The sequence below is a fragment of the Podarcis filfolensis genome (assembly GCF_964270895.1).
Source record: "Podarcis filfolensis genome assembly, chromosome: 4".
Lineage (NCBI taxonomy): Eukaryota > Metazoa > Chordata > Lepidosauria > Squamata > Lacertidae > Podarcis > Podarcis filfolensis.
In genome coordinates, this window is record NC_139607.1 from 36,937,689 (window position 1) to 36,957,593 (window position 19,905).

Consider the following 19,905-nt stretch of genomic DNA (forward strand, 5'->3'; position numbering starts at 1 on the left):
GTCTTAGCTTGGATTTCAGGAAGAGAAAGAATCCCAAGGCAAAATAAACCAAATAGGATCAAAAATGGCCTCTCTTTTACGTAGTATTTCGTATTTAGCCTGCACATGTATTGCTACATTCGCTAGCTGACTTTAGGATAATTATTATCAGAAAACTCTGAAACAAAAGTTTCTTTTCGCACTGCTGAGACTACATATGAAAACAAAATGCAAATCATTCAAGTGAGATACCCGCCCCCCGCCCCCCGCCCCCAATAAAGGTATGAAATGGATACACATTTGTAGTTCCTGAGGGACAGACATACAGCAAAGATTTAAAGTAGTGTCAGCTTTGCGCTGCATGATATTATCCAGACATAGGGAACTTAAATTGCTCTTTCTGGCTATCCGGTTATCGGACCGTCTCTGCTATTCATTCACATCTGTTTAAGGCAACTAACTGAAAGTGGGTTCTTCCACAATCTAGGTCATGTAACTCTAGCATAATTTGTACGCCTTGCAGAATTTGCCAAGCTATAGGTGACAATTCAACTTTTTTTTTAGCAAAAGTATTTGGCAAACACGTTTGAAGCAATATATCTGGGCAAGTTACAAAGTAGTCTGATGGAACTGATAAGCAGCTGCACCAAACAACGTATAAATTATGCTACTTCTTGAGATCACTGCAGCCAAGTATTTCAAAAGATGATGCATATTTGACATGGGCAAAATAAAGTAAAAATCTCAAGAGTAATCCAGTAGGCCTTTACCATTGGGAAAGTATCTAATTAATCACAGCCAAGGTTATTAAAACGAGGAGTGGTCTGTCCTTTGTTTTTCTCTGGCTTTCTGGCAGAGATAAATTCATAAAGCAGGTGTGCAGATATCACAACCTGTATTGGTTTAAGATGTCACATTCTGCTTTCAACTGTTAGAATGATCTCAGAGTTGAAGTACTTAAGCAGAAAGTGAGCTCTGAATGCAGTTATTCGGATCAGATCAGTGAGATCAACTCCCAAGTATGTGGGTATATATGCAGTGAGATTTTTTTTTCTTTTTTGCAAACTTTAATTGCTGTTAACCTATTTTCTCTTCCAGTTAGGTTCAGCCCACTTAGCTTCTTTTCAGCGAATCATACTGTTCATTTTGTGTTGATCATGACCCCAGAAAGTGATTGACTTTAGTCACCCTAATGATTGCATAACATGATTTCAAGTTCAAAGAGGCAGCAGACCGGCTACTAGACTTTGGAAAGAATATCATTCTCTATTAGAAAAGAGATGCAGTTCATTGTTGTTGTTGTTTAGTCGTGTCCAATTCTTCATGACCCCATGGACCAGAGCACGCCAGGCACTTCTGTCTTCCACTGCCTCCCGCAGTTTGGTCAAACTCATGTTAGTAGCTTCGAGAACACTGTCCAACCATCTCGTCCTTTGTCGTCCCCTTCTCCTTGTGCCCTCCATCTTTCCCAACATCAGGGTCTTTTCCAGGGAGTCTTCTCTTCAACCTAAATTAGACCCTACCAAGGGGGATCTGCTCCTTTTCCTTTTGAGTGTAAAAATTAGGCCAGAAACAAATATTTTAGTACATAAATTCCATCCTTTCCCCCACCTTACTACCCAGCAAGTTATGCCCTCATTGAAACCTACATGCATAGTAAAAAAAAAAAAAAGCAATCTCTCCAATGGACTTTCACTATGCCCTTTCCAATCTGTATGTCCTCCAGAATGTATGTCCTCCAGAATTTATGGGGAAGTACAATGTGTTATCTTTGGGAAGGTATCCTATTATTTGCCTTTACTTCTGCAGTTTCAAGAATGGTGGCTACAAACCAGCTCCAAATGTTAAGAAGACACCAAGAAGTGTTACCTTGACAGCAGGAACAAAGGTGGGAAAATCCAGCGTCTTACTGGCAAGATTAATTCTCTGTCGCATCACCTGCAGTTATACATTTTCCAAAGCTCATATCTATCTGCAATCCACAGTCTGGTTCCTTTGATTTTCCTTATGTTGTATTGTCATTGGAGAAAAGCCAGTATTTTGGCTTCAGGCCTTTCTTGAGGAGATTGGGTTCATTCCAGGTAATAAAATTATATCACCTGGAAACAAAAGATATAGACATTCCTCCCCCTTTGCCAAACATGCACCTTGAATAGTGTAATACCGGTAGCATATTTGAAGAGCAATAAACTATCACTAAATCAGATTCAATTTGGTTTGGTGCCACATAGTATTGTATTTGCTATATGTAGGCTCCCCCTCCCAAAAATAGACTTCCAGCTTGAAATGGTTAATTGCCTCCTGCTTTCACAGCCGCTAGTAAAAAAAATTGGCCCCTATCAATGATACCTATGGGATTTTATTTCCCAGCAAGTATTTAAAATACAATTGAGCTGACCTTCCTGATAGTTTGGCCAGTGAATGAACTATCATTAGAGGATGAGTTCCAGCCTAAAAAATTAGGAAACGGAACATATAACACAGATTCTACCTCCAGGCTCTTACAAGGAGAAAAGAACACCAGCATATCTACCAAAAAGCAATTTTGAGAAGGCAATAACTTAACTCTGTCCACAGTAAAAGCTTTTTGCTATTTAACTACATGCAAATCCCTAAAACAAGCAGCTAACTGAAATGGATCAATGCTAGGAATGACTAAGGTACAAGGCAGGCAAGCAAAGCGGTCCAGAAAAGAATGAGCAAAACGGTCCAGAAAAATATCCCATAATCTTTGCTTTACCAAAGTCGATGCTGAGTGATATTCCCAACTGAAGAACAAGGGAGGGTGGAATTCCAATGCTACAAGCTTCTAGGGGTGACATGTTTTGTACAAACACTACAATCACTGCCATCAAGAATACACAACAACAACCCTGCTGCCATCCTAAAGGTATAAATTTTAAGCAGGACAGCCTGCCTGGCTCTTGCTTCGAAAGGTTAGCCCCCTGTTTCCAATATCATAGCTGCATTAGAAAAAGGTATAGGAATAAAAGGGCTTGTAAGAAACACCATTTAAATCCAAAGACGCCACCTTGATTCAAATAGCAGCTCCATAAAGGACTTGAAAAATTATCTTAGCATTGAGAACTTTAATAACAGAGGCAATAGAATATGGTTACCAGACGTCCCCGGTTCCCTGGGGACAGTCCCTGGATCCACCAATCTGTCCCCGGGCAGAATCCGCCCCCCCCCCGGAATGTCCCCGGATTTAATGTAATGTCCCCAGATTAATCATATGCCTGGGGACTTCCGGAGAGGAAACATGGCGGCCGCCTGCAGCCTCAGTGGCAGCCTCAGCAAAACCCCACTGCACCTCTGGCTCATGAGGAGACCCTCACCAGTGCCCGAAGCAGTCATCTGGTACAACTCCAGAGAGGGTCTCCTCAGGAACTGGAGGTGCAGTGGGGCTTTGCTGTAACTCTCCCACCTAACAGCTGAGGCGGGAAAAGAAACCTCCCTGTCAGCTCTGCAAACAGCCCTGCTCCTCCTGCTTGCTTGCTTGCTTGAGCTGGGTCTCCTGTTTGCTCAAGAGGAAGGAGCACTTTTTCATGCCTTTAAAGCCCCCTTTGCTGCATTCTGCCTGTGAGCTGAGCTACCAAGCCAGCAGAAAGCAGGATGCTGCCTTGAGCCTTCCCTTCGCTCGTCTTCCCAGACAGAGGCTGTTGCTTCAAAGTTAAGGGTGGTGGTGGTGGGGGAAATTGTCTTGCCTCTTTTGCTCCATTCTGCGTGTTTGAGAGCTACATTGGACTGCCTTCCCTCCTTCCCTTCTCTCTGTGTTACTGTCTGTCTCCCCATTTTTTCCTCCCTACTCATAAACTCTTCCCAATTTTCCCTTAGTCTTTTCACACATTTGGTTCCCCAACCCTATACATCATTATGTGCTGCATGTATGCGCTGCTTCTTCATTTTTCTTCCCTTGCACCCACCCTCACTAGCAAAAAATAAAAGGGGAGGAGGAATGTTTTATGTTTATTTTGGGGGGTGTTTATGTTGGTTCCCCCTTAACAGCTTTCGTGTTCCCTCATTAAAAATGAACCTTAAAAAATTAAAAGGAACCTTTAAAAATATTAAAGGAGGCTACCTCTGCTTGCTTGCTTGCCTCCCTCCCCTTTGATAAAAAGGGAGATATTGGTGGGATGGGGCTTGGGGGGTACCTTCTGTGTCACAATAGCTGTAAATGGAGCAGGGAAGCCTTATGTTCTTTTAAGCTGAGGCTGCTTGAGTTGAGGTACCTCCATTGCAGGGGGTTGGCCTAGTTGCCCCTCCAAGGTCCTTTCCAAATCTGTGATTCTGTGATCATCCCACAGTCGTATTCTCAAACTCTGCTTCCAACTCCATCCCCCAGGTTTCTCTCCTGCTCTGGACTTCTCAAGACAGCAAAACAGCTGATGTATAGATGTAATTATGGATAATAAAGCATGTAATTAAAAAAAAAAAAAACAGTGTCCCCGGATTCATTGAAAAAAATCTGGTAACCATACAATAGAAGAAACATAAACTGGTGTGGAAGAAACATAAATTGCAAACTGGTTAGCAGGAGTTTCCTGAGAAGCAAAGAATGTGTGTAGCCCATGCACACCACCTTTCAAGTTTCTTTAAGAAAACAGTAAGCCAAGTGAGAGCAAGAATGCCTTCTGCCTAGTGCTGCACAGTTGTTTAGAGCAGGGTGTGGGTATGCTGAATTTAGTCCTCCCTCTCTACCCTAGATGCATTAGACTAGAGTATAAAACAGAGGCTATGAATGACCTAGGTCATGCCTAGGTTAGAATCGCAACCACTCTCTATAGAGAACTGTGGTTATAGGCAGGCACTTTGAATCAATGAATTAACAATTACATGAGACTAAATTTCTATATAGAAGGGTAGTTTATTACTTAAACTTATGTACAAAATCTAAACATTAAAATAATGAGGAAACAGCAGCCTATTTACATTTTTTTTTACAAAATGTTTTTACAAGGATTATTCTAAGTAACATTGACACGCACAAATGAACCATCTTTTGTAAAACATATATAAATAAATACTGACTTTTAAATGACTGTTGTAAAAACATGATTTCTACAGCCAATTTAGTTAACAGATAAGTAGTTTTGTTATCTCCACACTACAATTTAATTACATAAAATGGAAAAATATTTTTACATATAGAACCTCTATTAATTACTTTTCAAATTGTACCTTACCAATATATTCAAGAGAGGTAATACAGCTATAGACTTCATGCCTATAACTGAATTATGAGTTTTGGCATGCAAACCATATAGAGCCATCAACATCTGTAGGTATTAATTTACTAATTTAAATAAAGTTTTAATTTTTTATAATAAAAAAACATGCAACAACATATAAGCATCATATTCCTGGTTACAATGTGCAAGTGTATATGACATTTATAGCAACTTGCATGTCCACAGGTATCAATCAAAGGTTTAAGAACACTTAACAGCCACAACAAAAGGATTAAGGAAAAGGATATGTATTCTGAAAATAAATAAGTTAGTATTTACTGTTATATCACCTTTTTTGTCAAGGGCAATACATTGGAATAAAACTATTTGGGCCCTGATCCTATATTATTCAAGATCTGGTTGAAGGCAGATGATATTCTTGTAGCTAAACTCATCCCTACACAGACAAGCCCTGGCATAATGATATAACTCAGTGATTTCAATGCCATTTAAGTATCTGTTTAACTGTCTTCAGAACTACACAGATATCAGCTGAAGTTTTACTCTCCATGCTCATGGATGTTCACTGATACATGTGATTAACTTGATTACTTGCAACTGATTACAAAAACCAATGCTATTGAACAGCATTGGCCACATTCACGTCCAACACTCTACCATACTTTAGGGCTAAAATCCAAACTGAAGAGATTAGAACTCAACATGTATGTGGGTTTTTGTTCTATCTATTGAACAGAAAGAAAAAGCATTACATGAAAACTGAATGCATACAAGCTGTTCTCAGTCCCTCAATATTTGGAAGCTGTCTCCATATAACTGTGTTCACCATCCAGGTGATATGAAATGGCATAAAAGGTATATATGATTGCAATGCTTGAAATGTAATGGCTGCTTCATAGGTGTTAAAGTCTTCTCTTGATACTGTGGTGAAGTGATGAACACATGTAACCTCTCTGAAACAATGAATTGTATTTGCAACAACAAGTACAGAGTTGTTGCTCAAGCCCATAAATGTCTATGGAATAATTCAAGGACATCTGCCTAGTAAGCCTTAAAATGTTGCCTCCACACTTTGTTTTCTAGCTTTCTTTTATAGAGTGGCTTACTTTAAAAAAAGAAAAGAAAATGAAAGCTAAAAATCCAAGCCTGCTGCTGAGGGTGGGATGAGGGAATGAACATGAAGATGAACTAGGTATTGTTCAGAATTCTACACCCTCCCATGAATGTAATCCACTTTCGGATCCCCTGGCAATTATGTAGGGTTTCCATATTTCAAAAAGTAACATTCCTGGCACCCACAAAATTTCCCCCTGACACCATTTTTACACCCCAAAACCAGGACATATCAGGAATTTTCCTGACGTATGGCAAGCCTAAATTATGGGAACTACTTTCAAATGTAGTTCAGATATTCTTTATTTCTAAGTACTGGAAAGCGACACCCCATAATCAAGTTTGACTGGACTTAACCATCCATGGTTCCTTTCCCTTTTCCTAGATTTTTATTCTTCTCTATGAATACAAAGCTTAAAATGAAGGGCTAATGAAGACTTTAAAAAAAAACAACCCATGTGTTCTTAGATTTTTTTTTAGAAGTTAAAACATAAAAATATGAAGGGAAATGTCTTCTAGTGCTTATCACCAAAATCAGAACTGTGCATTAATTAACATGCAGGATATCTAGAAACTTTCTATCAAGCATGTTAATTTGTGCTTACAAAGCAAAATGGGCAAGAGAAAAATGATTAACTGTAAATCTGAAGGCGTCACCCTGTACTATTTTGCTGAAAACATGTGGAAATTATTTAGGCTAATAAAGTTTGGCTGCGGTGCTTCATAACACAGTAAAGGAGGTTTCATGTAAAAAAAAATATTCAAAATCCTCAGAGGTGTTGCTTAGTTCAATAAAATGACATCAATATTTGAATTTTTAAGAACACATGTAATTCTAACAGCTTCATCCTGAGGATCATGTGTACTGGAATTTCTACATGAAGTTCTCTCTGTATCTGCTTCCATGTTCATTTACATTAGAGGTGGGAAACCTCAGGCCTCTCTATCCAGTCCTCAGAACTCTCAATAAGTCACAAATCTTCCCAAAGTTAACACCCCTCACTGTCCTTGCTCTGCACCCTCTTCAAATGCATTTGCCTGGCTGGAATGTGTTCTTGAACTGTAATAATGTCTCTTGCTTGCCTGAGAGATGGAGAGATTGGCGGAGTGGACTTCTGACTTTTTCATAACAGGAATGTAGCCTACTGTACAAAGGTACGAGTTGCCTAGTCCACTTTTTTCATCTAGTCTATCCAACCACTGCCAGGTGGCCTGGAAAGCTCCCCATGTAAGAATATTTCCTTCGAACTGAACAGAGTTTTCCTTTCTCTGATTTATGGCAAGAGAACAGATTGCAACAAGCATTCTTGTGCATGCACACAAAATCCATTATTATTTAGATAGTAAACCTCTTGTTTGGGGGAGGTGTAGTGCCTCTGGTGTGGGACACGTTGTGCTCCTTCTGGGGTAGTTTGTCCACCTTTGGTCCTCACTCTGCACTCAGCTCTTACCTGTGGCTCCTAAAAGCTGCCAGCATGTGATAGCAGCCACACCCGAGAAATGGCTTCAACTGGCCAGCTAAACCAGGTGATGGTAGCCAATGGGTCTCAAAGCCTCTGTCAGTTAGGGATTGCACCCACATGCAGAGAGAGGCTCCAGTGGATTGAGTGGATGAGATCAATAATGGATCTAATGGTCAAAAAGGCAGTTTCTGCACATGTTGTAGATGGAAGTGAGGGGCAAATGGGGATAATCAACCTGGGAAGGTAGGCCATCTAGGAAAAGGAAAACTCTGATTTTAAACCCCCACTGCCTTGCAGGTTATCTTTGGGAGAAGAAAAGGCTAAGGAGTAAACCCTATACAAATCTGGAGGAGAGTCCCTAAGATGTTTGGATGGCACCTTGTACGCCTCCTTCCAGCAACTCCTGCCATTGTCTCTTGGGACAGATGGATGCCAACAAACCTCTTGTATGTTTCTCCTAATGCACACACCTTTCTGCCAAGATGATCTGGGATTGGCAGCATTTACAAATGAATGATAACACTTTAGCTGGGGGGTGGGGGGAGTTCCCCATCTGCCACAGTGCATCAAGGGTCTTCATTAAACCAATCAAAATATGGGATTTGTGGGTGGTGGCCATCTAAACAGTTACTCCGGCCCACAGAAATAGAAGTAGGAAGGGAATTTATACTGTGCAGCTAAAAGTGGTTGTGCTTGCATTGTAACTGGAGACTGCCCTGTCAACAGATTCTGTTTCTCTTGACAAATAGTTACAGGATCAGAGATATAGTAAATTGATAACAGATAAATGTTTGTTTACATCTATACATTTAAAACTCTCTATAATACAAAAAAACCACCATGCATATAGACAGTAAAAGACTGAGAAGTGTGTGAATGTCAAACAGTGTACGCTATGATGCTGGCAAATCACTATATTCATATACTCTTTAAATTTTCATAGACGTTGGATGTTTCTATTTACGTGAATACCGTGATCCTTGCCTGGCATACTTCATCCTGGAGTTCATAAAGCATTTTTTCAAATGATGAGCATCCACTGAAAGCACAGGCCATTTCATAGTCCAGTATAGATGTGTTTTTCTGATATTTTCACAAGAGCTCTTTTATGTTCCTTTCCAGTTAGTTAATAATCCAATGCAACTTAGTACTTTTCAGGTGGTGGCTTATAATGATGTGAGTGGTGTTGCTTCAGATGAGGTCCTATAAAGAAAAACATTATAAATCAACTATGACTGATACAAATCTGTATTAATCTTGGTAGAAGAAAAAATATTTTCTTTTGCATCACTCAGGGGGGGCGTTCTGGGCGGTAGAAGGCTGGCACACATGTAAGCTGCTCATTGCAGGCACCGATAGTTTTCCTGCTTCTTAGAAGTCTGGTGCACAAACCTGAGCCACTGAATCAAGGCCACGGTGTATGGTGAATTCTGGCAACAGGGTTTGGTTTCACCATGTTTAAATGAAACAAACAAAAATACCCTCGAGTGGGCATTCCATCAAGGTTTGTATGGGCATCAAAGTACCTGCCAGGTGTGATCTGTACCTCAGAAGGACAAATAATCTTCTAGTAAACAGATATACTACCTGGACATCTTTCAAAATACTTCCCCATAAATTGTCAATACTCACTGTGTGGAGACATCAGCAAGTCAGGTGTTCGGAATGATTTTATTGTAGCTGGTCCCTCTCCACCTGTTGTCAGAACTTGTACTTCTAAACGGTAGAGGGTCGATGGCCTCAGGTTGGGAACTGTCAGAACATAATGATCCTTAAAAGAAAATAGAGACAGTAAAAATAAAAGCATTAGCTAGATCAAAGATGTTCATTACAATGGTGCATATGTTATTGTCCCCTCAAGTCTTCCCTCCTATCTCACAACACAGAAGTAGCAGATACTTACTACTGGCAGTATTTGTGACTGGGAAATAATGCTGTTGGGCAAGCTGTTTTGTCTGCTCTCAGTTGTAACCTCTGCCCAAGTGACTTGGAACCCTGTCATGGGTTGGTGAAGATTTACTTTTGATATTTTCCAGGAAAAGTGCCCAGTAATGTTGATGTCCTGGACAATGAAAGAGGCAGAAAGATTCTCGGGCTTGGCCAACACTTTGGGGACAACTGGAACTGCAAAAATCACCATCACAACAAGAAGAAATTAGCATTATTAGCATTTCTTTCGAGCTTAAAAACATAGACACATAAAAAATATAGACACACAGAATTCTTTCACTTATTCTGCCCCTATTTTACTGATTCTCACTTTTCCTCCCTGCATCCCTCCCTAGAGGGCTATAGGTAAGGGACAGTTCATTCTTGTCAGGATTCTGAACTGACTGCTTGCAGGACTCTCCACCACCCCAGAGTTCCACCTGCTTTGACTTGCCAACATGCCTATTTACAATGAACTCTCTCATAATTTTATTTTATTCTAATCTTTCGGAATGGTTTTCAAGAGATACCAGATTGTGTATATTGTGATTTTATGTTGTGAGCCGTCCTGAGATCTGCGGGTATTGGGAGTGATACAAATTCAATGCATAATAATAAAAAATAAAAATTCTGCCAGTTTTCCAGATCTCTGCTTACCTCCTTCAGTGGGGCAATTGATGTGCTTGTGCTTCTTTCCTTTAAGATCAGAACAAGGCGGAGTAGTAAAGAAAATACTTTCAGCCTTTAATTGGCCTTTGGATCTTGCTGGCTGGACTGTAACTTTGTATTTGCAGGAAAATAACAGGTCTTGAAGAATTATATAGTTTTCCTACAAAAAGATAGTTTACATATAAATCAGTTTATTAACTTTCATTTGAGGTATCTGGCTTCAGATTGAATGTTTACTCCCACCCCTACATCAAGCTATCTATGCCAGTCGTTTTGATTTAGAAAACAAGATTACAAAAATTAAATGACTAGTTTCCTTATCACGCAGTTAAGTCATCTTCTGCTATCCTATCCTGTTCAACGTATGCCTACCATCGTCCAGACATGAACTATCTCCAAACCCCAGTTCAGAGTTTACACCACCCACCTAGCATCTGGGGTTATGGAAATGAAAGTTATGCCTATGTGTCATCAGCATAATCCAAGCTACTTGATGGCATCGCAGCACCCTGAAACCAAAGGACACAGAGTGGAAGAGTAGTCCTCAAACTACTTGACCATCCAGAATTTATGGGAGCCATCATAAATCAGCAACTCTTGTTCTTTCTGATGTCTTACACAGTAGTAGCATGTGTGGTGGAGCTGCCATCCCAACACAGCATCACTAATGCTTACCTGGAAATGGCTGGGGCACGGTGGGGGTGTAGTGAGATCAGGGCTATGTGAATGCACCAGTACAGCCATGCAGTCCTGCTCCCTGCCCAGGTAAGCAGCAGTAATGCCAGTGTCAGGAAGGAGTTTCCATGCAACCACTACAACACACCACTACTAACCTTACATAGGCCAAATGGACAGGAGGGGAAGAATGCAATTACATTTTCTTACAGCTTGCTTACAGTTGGGAATAAAGATGTAGGATATAAGTCACATGCCGCACAGAATAGATAGCTTTTGAGGTGTGCTTTGAAGATGGGAGGGCTGAGGAGGCATCATCTATTAGGGGGGACGTTCAAGACATAAAAGCAGCAAGGAAGAACAGCAGAGTCATTTAATGTAGCAGGAGATCTTTGGCTGGCTCAGGTGCTAGAGATGGAGTATTTCATGGATGGAAACATAATGAGAAACAAGGACCATAAGATAGTGTGAGGTTTCAAAAGGTAAGGACAAGGAGTCTGTGCTAGATATGGAAGGGAATAGGTATAGGATGATAAATGGGATAACAGAAGAAGTAGTTTTCCTCTGTTGTGGCTCCTCTGAAAACAGTGAGAAGAATTGGATGCAATGGATTTTTTATAAAGATAGTTTCCATACCCCCATATTTTCTTTATTAAGATACTCCTCTTTCTATTTTCAATTTTTGATTACTAAAGTTCTACTTACATACGTTATACCACTGGATTTTTCAGACCCTTTTGTATCATTGTGCAAACAAGACTCTGGGAACCATTGGACATGATATCTGCTCCTGCTGCTGGCATCTTAATAGAACAAAATAGGAAAATACTATTTACACGTTAAAATAACTTGCAACTTTCAAAAAATCACTGCCAGTCCCTCATCATTCATAAGTATTTCACAATCTCATGTACAAAAAAAGGAAAACATAACCAAGTAAAAAGGACACAGCTAAGCCAATATATAATATAGCAGAAATGTAAGAATCAGTTGTTATTTCCACAGAAGACAGGATAGCCTTCTCTTGCAAAATATGTGGTGAATGATCAAAGGGAGTCTGTGCAAACTTTCTAACTTGTTATACATTCAGAACATTGCGATGCAGCTCCACACAAGATCTAAATGGATAGTGAGAAGGAACCGCGTGCTTCATCTTCTTGTTGAAAGGTTGCATGCACCCATGTTATACCCAAGAAAGAAACATATTTCAATTTCTTGGTGTGGAGGACATTCTAAAAAGAATACTGATTTTATATCTCATTAGTGGATAACAATATGAATGAATGAGCATTCCTATTGATTCTACAAAAGCAAAAACCTTGAGAAGGCCTGAGTCAGCAATCCTTGCTTAAGGGAATACTTTAATTAAGATCAGTATCAGCTGCATGAAATAGTTGAGAGAGAGAGAGAGAGAGAACTTTCTTGTGATGACACTCACTGGTATAGAATACTAACGCCCATTTTTTAAATGTCTACCTCTTTTTTGCCTCTATTTTACACTGGCACCCTCATTTTGTGCTGGTGCACACCCAGTATATGTGTACCAACAGCTCAAAAAAAATTAACCAATAAAGCAAAGGTGTAATACTTTGTTCCTGTTTTTCAACGTTTTTTATTATTGTTAGTTGGACATTTATTTCAATGCAAGATTTCACAAACATAATCATTTCTGTATTAGGTCCTGTTATCACAATTACTTCTACATGAGGTGACCATAAAAACAGCCTGCCCATGTTTCTAGTCTTTGATGGCACAGTGATTTGCGCATGTTCTGCATGTGTGGCCAAGCATCAAATTCAACTTGTTACACTATAGGCCATATTAAGGTAGATTTCAGTTGCATAATGATGGGATGAGCTCAGCTCAAGACAGCATTAGATGATCTATTTTGTCTTATTGAGTATAACAAAGCTGCCTATGGCACAGGCACAGCTGCCCATGAACAGGTTCTTAGTAAACAGCAGACTAGGTACTGCTTGTTCCACTGTGGTTTGGAATCTGCCACATCAATGAAAGCCATGTGTAAATCATGCACATCAATCAACAAGCTATGCTTGCTCTCTAGCTTATTATATATTTCCAGTGCAGTCCTTACTGTTGAACCAAGGTTTATTTATTAGCTAGCACACTTTCCATTTGCTGAAAATAGTACTGGACAAGTTGAGTGTAGGACAGGAGATTCTCTACATGACATCCAACCACTACAAGTATTCAGATGGGAAGAGCAGATATTGTACGCTACACAGAAACTGCAGTCATTCTGAGATACTCATATATAACAAATCACCCAGGGTGTGCCTGAGTATAGTACACAGTTTCATATTAAGTGTGAGCAACACTTATCATTAAAAGGTAATTGTGTTGCTCCAGACACTCCATGTGCAGCCTTTGGGGAAAACAGTGAATGACCCAAAGGATAATAAAATAATCAGCACAAAACGAAAATATGCATCCCACATTTGACGTAACTTGGCTAACCTCATGGTGACTGGGGTGGGGGGAAGCCAAATAGCTCCTAGAGTGTTTGAATAGAAGTACTCACAAAACTGAACATCCCTATTGAATACTTGAGAGCAGTATCAAGGTGAGGAGGGCAGAAAAAGAGAGTGGTAACAGCAAAAGATACTCCCATAACCTCAGCATGTGTCTTCTCCCACAGGGGCTACTAGTCTCAGAGTCCTTATGACAAAATGTCCAAAAATATTCTGGGAGTGCTCTCTCCACCATCCCTGCTGCTGCACATAAGTTGCTGGGCTCTCAGGAAACCATCAAAGAGTGAAGTGTAGGAAGCAGAATTGGTGATCCACAGTACCTTCAAGTTTTTTGTGCACATCAGAACTGGCCTTTCAGAAATACTTGATCCCTTTTTTTTGCTTGTGCATCCCCAATAGCTACCCAATTCTCCAGACTGCTCCAAAATCTCATGGCTTTCATAAGCACTAGATTTCTCATGCCACTTCCTTCCACCTAGCCCAGCACCAATGAGATCAGAGGGCCAAGGGTGAGAAAGCTTCTTACTTTAAGTGGCAAAGTGATCACAATTATTGCAGTAAGTACGAACCGATTAAAGCCTTTAAAAATTAGGGGAAGAAACATTTTACTTTAAAAGCTTGAGGATATTGACACTGAAAGGACTTAGAGGCGTCTCATACAAATGCGAAACTCCCAATTCTATATTCATCAAACAGTGGAGCGGAGAGGGTGACATGAGAAACTTTAATTTTAGCAATTTCAGTACTGCACATGACCCTAATTGTCACATGCAGTTAATCATCTCAGGCTGAGAGTTGAGCATGCATCTGTTCCTGGCAACATACTCCCAGAGTTGTCAGCTCCCAGTGCCAAAGAGTTAAAAGCATTTGAGTAAGTTCCCCTGTGTTACATAAATAGCACATAATTTCTAATTTCACACAGCTAAAATGGCCAAAAAAATACAGCCGCAAGCACCCCCCACCCCCACCCCTCATTGACAAGGGTTGAATTCAGGCTGTTTGTGGGATCTACAGCATTTCTCTAATCCCAGCTCTGTGTCAAAAGGAGCAAATGAAAGACATCTTTTATTTTTCCAAAACAGAAACCCATTGTCCTCACCTAATTGCTATATACTTCAGTGACAATTATACCTAAGTAAATCATGAATATTTCCTAAACTTTTTATACTACCTCAGGCACATGTCTATTCATGTTAATACGCATCCCAAAGTGAATGTATTATTGCTATCATAAAAACAGTATTTCAGCCTTAATTTCATTTTAAAATGTGATTAAGATTTTAACAAACTATTCCAGATACTGCATTCTTTGCATTCCACAAATGCTTTCGGGCAGTGTGGCATACTGGATAGAGCACTGTATATGTGAACCTGGCTTCCAGAGATTTAAATCCCAACTCAATAATTAACTCGCTGGGTGGCCCTGAATAAGTGACATACTCCTAGATCCCTGTATGTGAATAGCAACAACATTAGTCACTTACAGCTCATATAAGGGGGAAATAGTTTCTTTTAAAAAAGAAAAAAGGATGTTGTCTATTACAATATGTTCAGTGAAGTCACATAAAAAGGAAGATTATACCAAGGGAAAATAGGCTTGCTCTTCAAACATCACAAACTGATAAATCTAAAATGACAGGAATAAGGAATAATATTCTAATTAAGTTTTTATTTTGTTTTTAGGGAAATATATAATATATATATATATATATATATATATATATATATATATATATATATATTTAAAGCTAGGAAGATGGCAAAATTCATTGTTTTGAAATGGATTTTAAGCAGACAGGCAAGTCAAGACAAGCATCGCAAACCCACCATTATGTTTCCAAGTTATAAAATCTCCCACACAACAGACAGAGGTGTATGCTTAGCACATTATCATATTTCTCCAATTCAGCCACCTTAATCTTAAAATAACTTGTTTCCTAAGTGCCAAGAACCAGCTACCAGCCAGATGAACAGCACTCATCAAAGCATGTAAACAGTAAGAATGAATGAAAGTCAAGAAACACAGTGCTGGTCCACTTGGGCTTGGCTCAGGGGCAGACTTTGGTAATATGGCACCCTGGGTGATGACAAAATATGCCCCAACTCATATTTCTTATTTTCATAGTATTTTTTGTACTTGTATAAATATAGGTATATTAATATTTATTATTATTATTATTATTATTATTATTACTATTATTATTATTATACGCCCCTCAGCTCAGTGCCCTATGTGCAGGAACCACCCGCACCACCCTAAATCTGGCACTGCTTGGCTAAATCCACAGCTTAGTTTTAAAACCCTTCTATAATTCAGTCACCGAGTAGAATTGTTCTACTGCTTAATTAAATCTGCATTTTAGTTCGCATCACTTTATAACAGCTTTAGCTTATATAGTGCATATTCGAGGGTACAGATAGTATTCAAGGAGGAAGAACATTAAACATGTGGCCTCCAATTATACTGTATTCTGATAGAAATATATTGGGTTCTATCCAATGCCAGTCCTACTCAGAGAAAATGCATTGAAGTTAATGGACATGACTAACCGAGGTTCATTAATTTTAGTGGGTTTACTCTGAGTAGAACTTAGTTGGCTACAACGCTTAATTTTCTATTGTGAGTTTTACAACTATACATATACCCTAGTTAACTCTGTAAAGAATCACATCAAAACATAGAATCTTTCTTTCTGGTGAGGCGGGACAAAGCTTTGTTGTAAGCTGCGAAGGGGTTTCCACAAAAGGTCCTGTGATTGGTCTCAATACAACATTTGCACTAAATTGCTGGAAAATATGGTAGGTTGGAGAGCTGGATAAGTACCCAGCCCACTGAAATGGTGGGGACAATGCAAATATAAATGATTCAAAAGGGTACTGTATTTAAAATGTGGTTCTGTGACTTGTATTTCAATTTCTTCACTTGTAACAAAAAGTATATTTAGTCCACAACTGCTCTCATCACAAATTCCCAGAAGATTTTATTATCCTTCTCCTAAAATGCTAATCAAACTTTGTACAACTAGCAGAAGTCCTTCAGTAGTTGGGTCACCATGAACCTATCTGGATTTCAAATAGATTTTTACCCACCTTCTGTTTTCTTCCAATATACTTTCACCTGAAGTTGATCATCTTGATAAAAAGGCACTCCGATTTCAAGAAGACGAGTGGGTCTTCTTCCTTTAAAGGATGGGGCAGCATCAGTTGCTTTCTCAACTATAGATACCTGTTCTTCTGCAAAACAAACATCAGTGGGAAATCTGTGTTTTCATTGGTGAAGGGCATTGCTTTGATTCCATTGAATTCACAGGATATTGCAAATTATTCCATAAATGTAGGGTTTTTTAAAAAAGAAAAGTACACATACAGTAAGACATCCCATTAAATTACAATTCCCGAGTTCCTTGGGGAAGAGGAATGATGTAGAGAGTTGTGGTTAAAAATGGTATAAAAATGTGGTGTAGCTATATCCTAAGAATCAGAAATTGCCCCTTTCTTAAGCATCTGGATTTAACTTTTTTTGACAGCTTCGTTCCCATTCAGGGCTTATCATATTTGAAGAGGTCAAGATCTGGCATGAGCCACAACTGAAAACTACATGAAACCACATTTAAAAGCTGTTCAGCCACATAAAGACATAGTTGGAGTATGCCTGAGAACATGCACATTTGGGGTGGGGCATGCCCACACTTCAGACCCAATATTTTGGGGAGGAATCTCTACAAATGTAGATTAAATATAAACACACAAGACTATGATCAAACAGTACTATTATTTATTGCCAGTCCTCCCTTTTCACATAAATAATGAACTAGGGAAAATAAATCCAAATACCTACACTTTTTTTTTCTCTCAGATTCACTTATTTTCTGCTTCTTTCTCAAAGAAGCCAAAAATTCCCTTGGAAGATCATGATATATATTCATAGCCAAAGTGAACCAAAATGAATTGCAGCCATTATGAATTCATATTATTCAGATAGTTGAACATTCAAATAAATGCAATATTTGGCTAGGCCTTATATAGAGCCAACCAAAGCAGTAGTTGGTAAAACGATAACTTGTATATACAAGATCCAACCCAAAAAATATAAATTAACTAAACTAGAACAGAATATGTGGGGGAAAACCTCAAAGGTGAAATGGACATCAGACTTCACATAACTACATTCTCTGCTATTTGCTGAAGAAACAGGAAATATTAGACAGCCCTAAAGCAGTGCTTTTAAAGTGAGTTGTAGTGATAACTCTATCAGTTCTGTACATTACATAGGAGAATGTGTTTCACGAACACATTTTAAGGTAGAATCCTGTTAAACGAGTTACAAAAGGAATTCCTAGTTAAGCTAATCTAGGACAGTGGACATGCCAGTTTCTCATGAGCTAACTATTAAAATGAAGCTTTACAAAGATTGTGCTTTACAAAGACCTGCCAAGATTGTGTCATACAAAAGTTGTTTTTTTAATAATAATAATAATAATAATAATAATAATAATAATAATATGTCTATACTGCCTTCACAGGGCTGTTTGCAATGTAAAACACACTGTTAGTGTCAGGACTACAAAGATTAGACCTTTGCAAGTCATGCGTAGGCAACAATAGGTAAAGTGATCTGTGACACTGCTTCTGAACTGCCAATCCAAAATATAAAAATCAATTGGGGGAATGATGGGACAGATAACACATTTCACAGAAATATGATCTACAAAAGAGGAAGAAGGAAAGTCAAGAAAATATTAAAAGTCCCAAAGTAGCTGAAGGTGTGAATTTAAAACTAGCTGTGGTAACGGAAAGAGTGAGTGAATATAAACTGCTGAAACCACAAAATTCACATGAGCAGATTAGGGTAACTGAAGCTAGACTGGCAAATATTTCATACACTGCAAATTGAATATGATATGCAGCAGAGAACGGAAGCTAACTATCAAAAAGTAAAAATGTAACAACTACTCTTTTTCTCCATCACTTCTAATGTGCTTAGGGAAACTAGATGAAGTTTCAGAAGTTGGACACACGTAACATGTACAAAAAGAAACTCTATTGATGGTGACCACTTAAACATCAAACATTTTAGCCAAGAAGATGAACAAAGCAATTCGATTTCAGATATTTAACCTTATTTCCTGAAATCCCTCAATAAATAAATAGAACTGAGACTGGTGCTTTACAAAAGAATGTCCTCAATATATTGACTGGGAGACAAGACACATACAGAAATGAAGTTCCTGCCGTACGTCACCCAGGGCTGCTTCATAAATTATAGAAATCAGCATTATGTAACTCTTTGTATAACATGTGTCCTCACAGTGTCTCTCATAATACATAACAGCTATGCTCATGCTTTTGCTGTCTGTACACTGTAGATAATTATTAATTATCTCCTGCCTCCTTGCAGCATTTAAATTGGCTCCTCATGTGTACATGCTATAGGAACTGAAGACCAATACTGGCTCTCATGGGACAACCACAAACTATAAAAAGAGAATAATAGTTCACATATTCCCATGTGTAAGTACTTCTTAGTGCCTTCCATTTAGCTAACACTGGACAACATATAATCTATGAGCCAGACACATAACGTGAGCTAGACGTATAACACACATAATTTTTACCCAACTCAGAGATTCTTGCTGGAACTCCAAAGAATCTAAAAGAACCACACAGGCAGATCAGATTCCAGACTTTACCACAGAATCAGCACTGCCATGGGAGAAGGTTCTGACTGTGTAACATGACTGGGTCCTGCCCATGTAGTTAGTCATTTAAATATGGTCCCAGCCATGTGGGAAGTACTCATGGACAAGAAGCAGCAACTCCCACATGTCTGGGTGAGTGTCTAAGGGCACCCAATTCAGAAGAAACAAAGGATCTGTTTTTCAGTCTCTTTCAAATGCTACCATATTCAGCACTAACCTCTGCGGCACTCATTTTCAATGCACCTCTGGACTCACACATCCCTGAATGAAAGGAGGAGGCAATTTTCAAGCTATATCAGTCAAACTATTCTCTACACACAGGACGGTTGTGCTGCAAGTAGACTGCTAATGAAGTGGGAGAGCAGAGAGCATAAACTATGAATTGGACATGTAGCAAAGGTGTCACCTAGAACATTCATATAGACAGATATCCCCTTAAGCAAATGTTATGAGATGTTAGGTTTCTTTCTAAAAACGGCACTTACTGTTAACAGCTGTCTGAGTGGAACTGAAGTAAAGAGACACTTTGGCACTTTTCAGGCGTACTTGACCCCAGTATGTAACTGCCTGCAGTTCCACCATGAAGTTACTGTTCGGCTGTAGGCCTTCAAGAACTACATAATTCTGGGACTATAATTAAAAAATAAAATATATGCACAGTTCAGTGATGGATTTCCTAAAACACAATCACATT

The 19,905-nt window shown here is 39.0% G+C and overlaps 1 protein-coding gene across 1 annotated transcript in view; it reads right to left on the bottom strand.

The window, feature by feature from the left end:
- Positions 1–4,826: 4,826 nt before the first annotated feature.
- ANOS1 (anosmin 1) overlaps positions 4,827–19,905 on the bottom strand; it is an 86,818-nt gene continuing 71,739 nt past the window's right edge. Inside the window, exons 8-14 of the mRNA XM_083612129.1 lie at positions 19,697–19,841; positions 16,603–16,746; positions 11,726–11,823; positions 10,334–10,505; positions 9,651–9,871; positions 9,380–9,518; positions 4,827–8,950 (exon numbers count right to left, since the gene is read on the bottom strand). Coding sequence (XP_083468255.1) covers positions 8,892–8,950; positions 9,380–9,518; positions 9,651–9,871; positions 10,334–10,505; positions 11,726–11,823; positions 16,603–16,746; positions 19,697–19,841 — 978 coding nt within the window. The 3' untranslated portion in view covers positions 4,827–8,891. The remainder of the gene's footprint in view (positions 8,951–9,379; positions 9,519–9,650; positions 9,872–10,333; positions 10,506–11,725; positions 11,824–16,602; positions 16,747–19,696; positions 19,842–19,905) is intronic.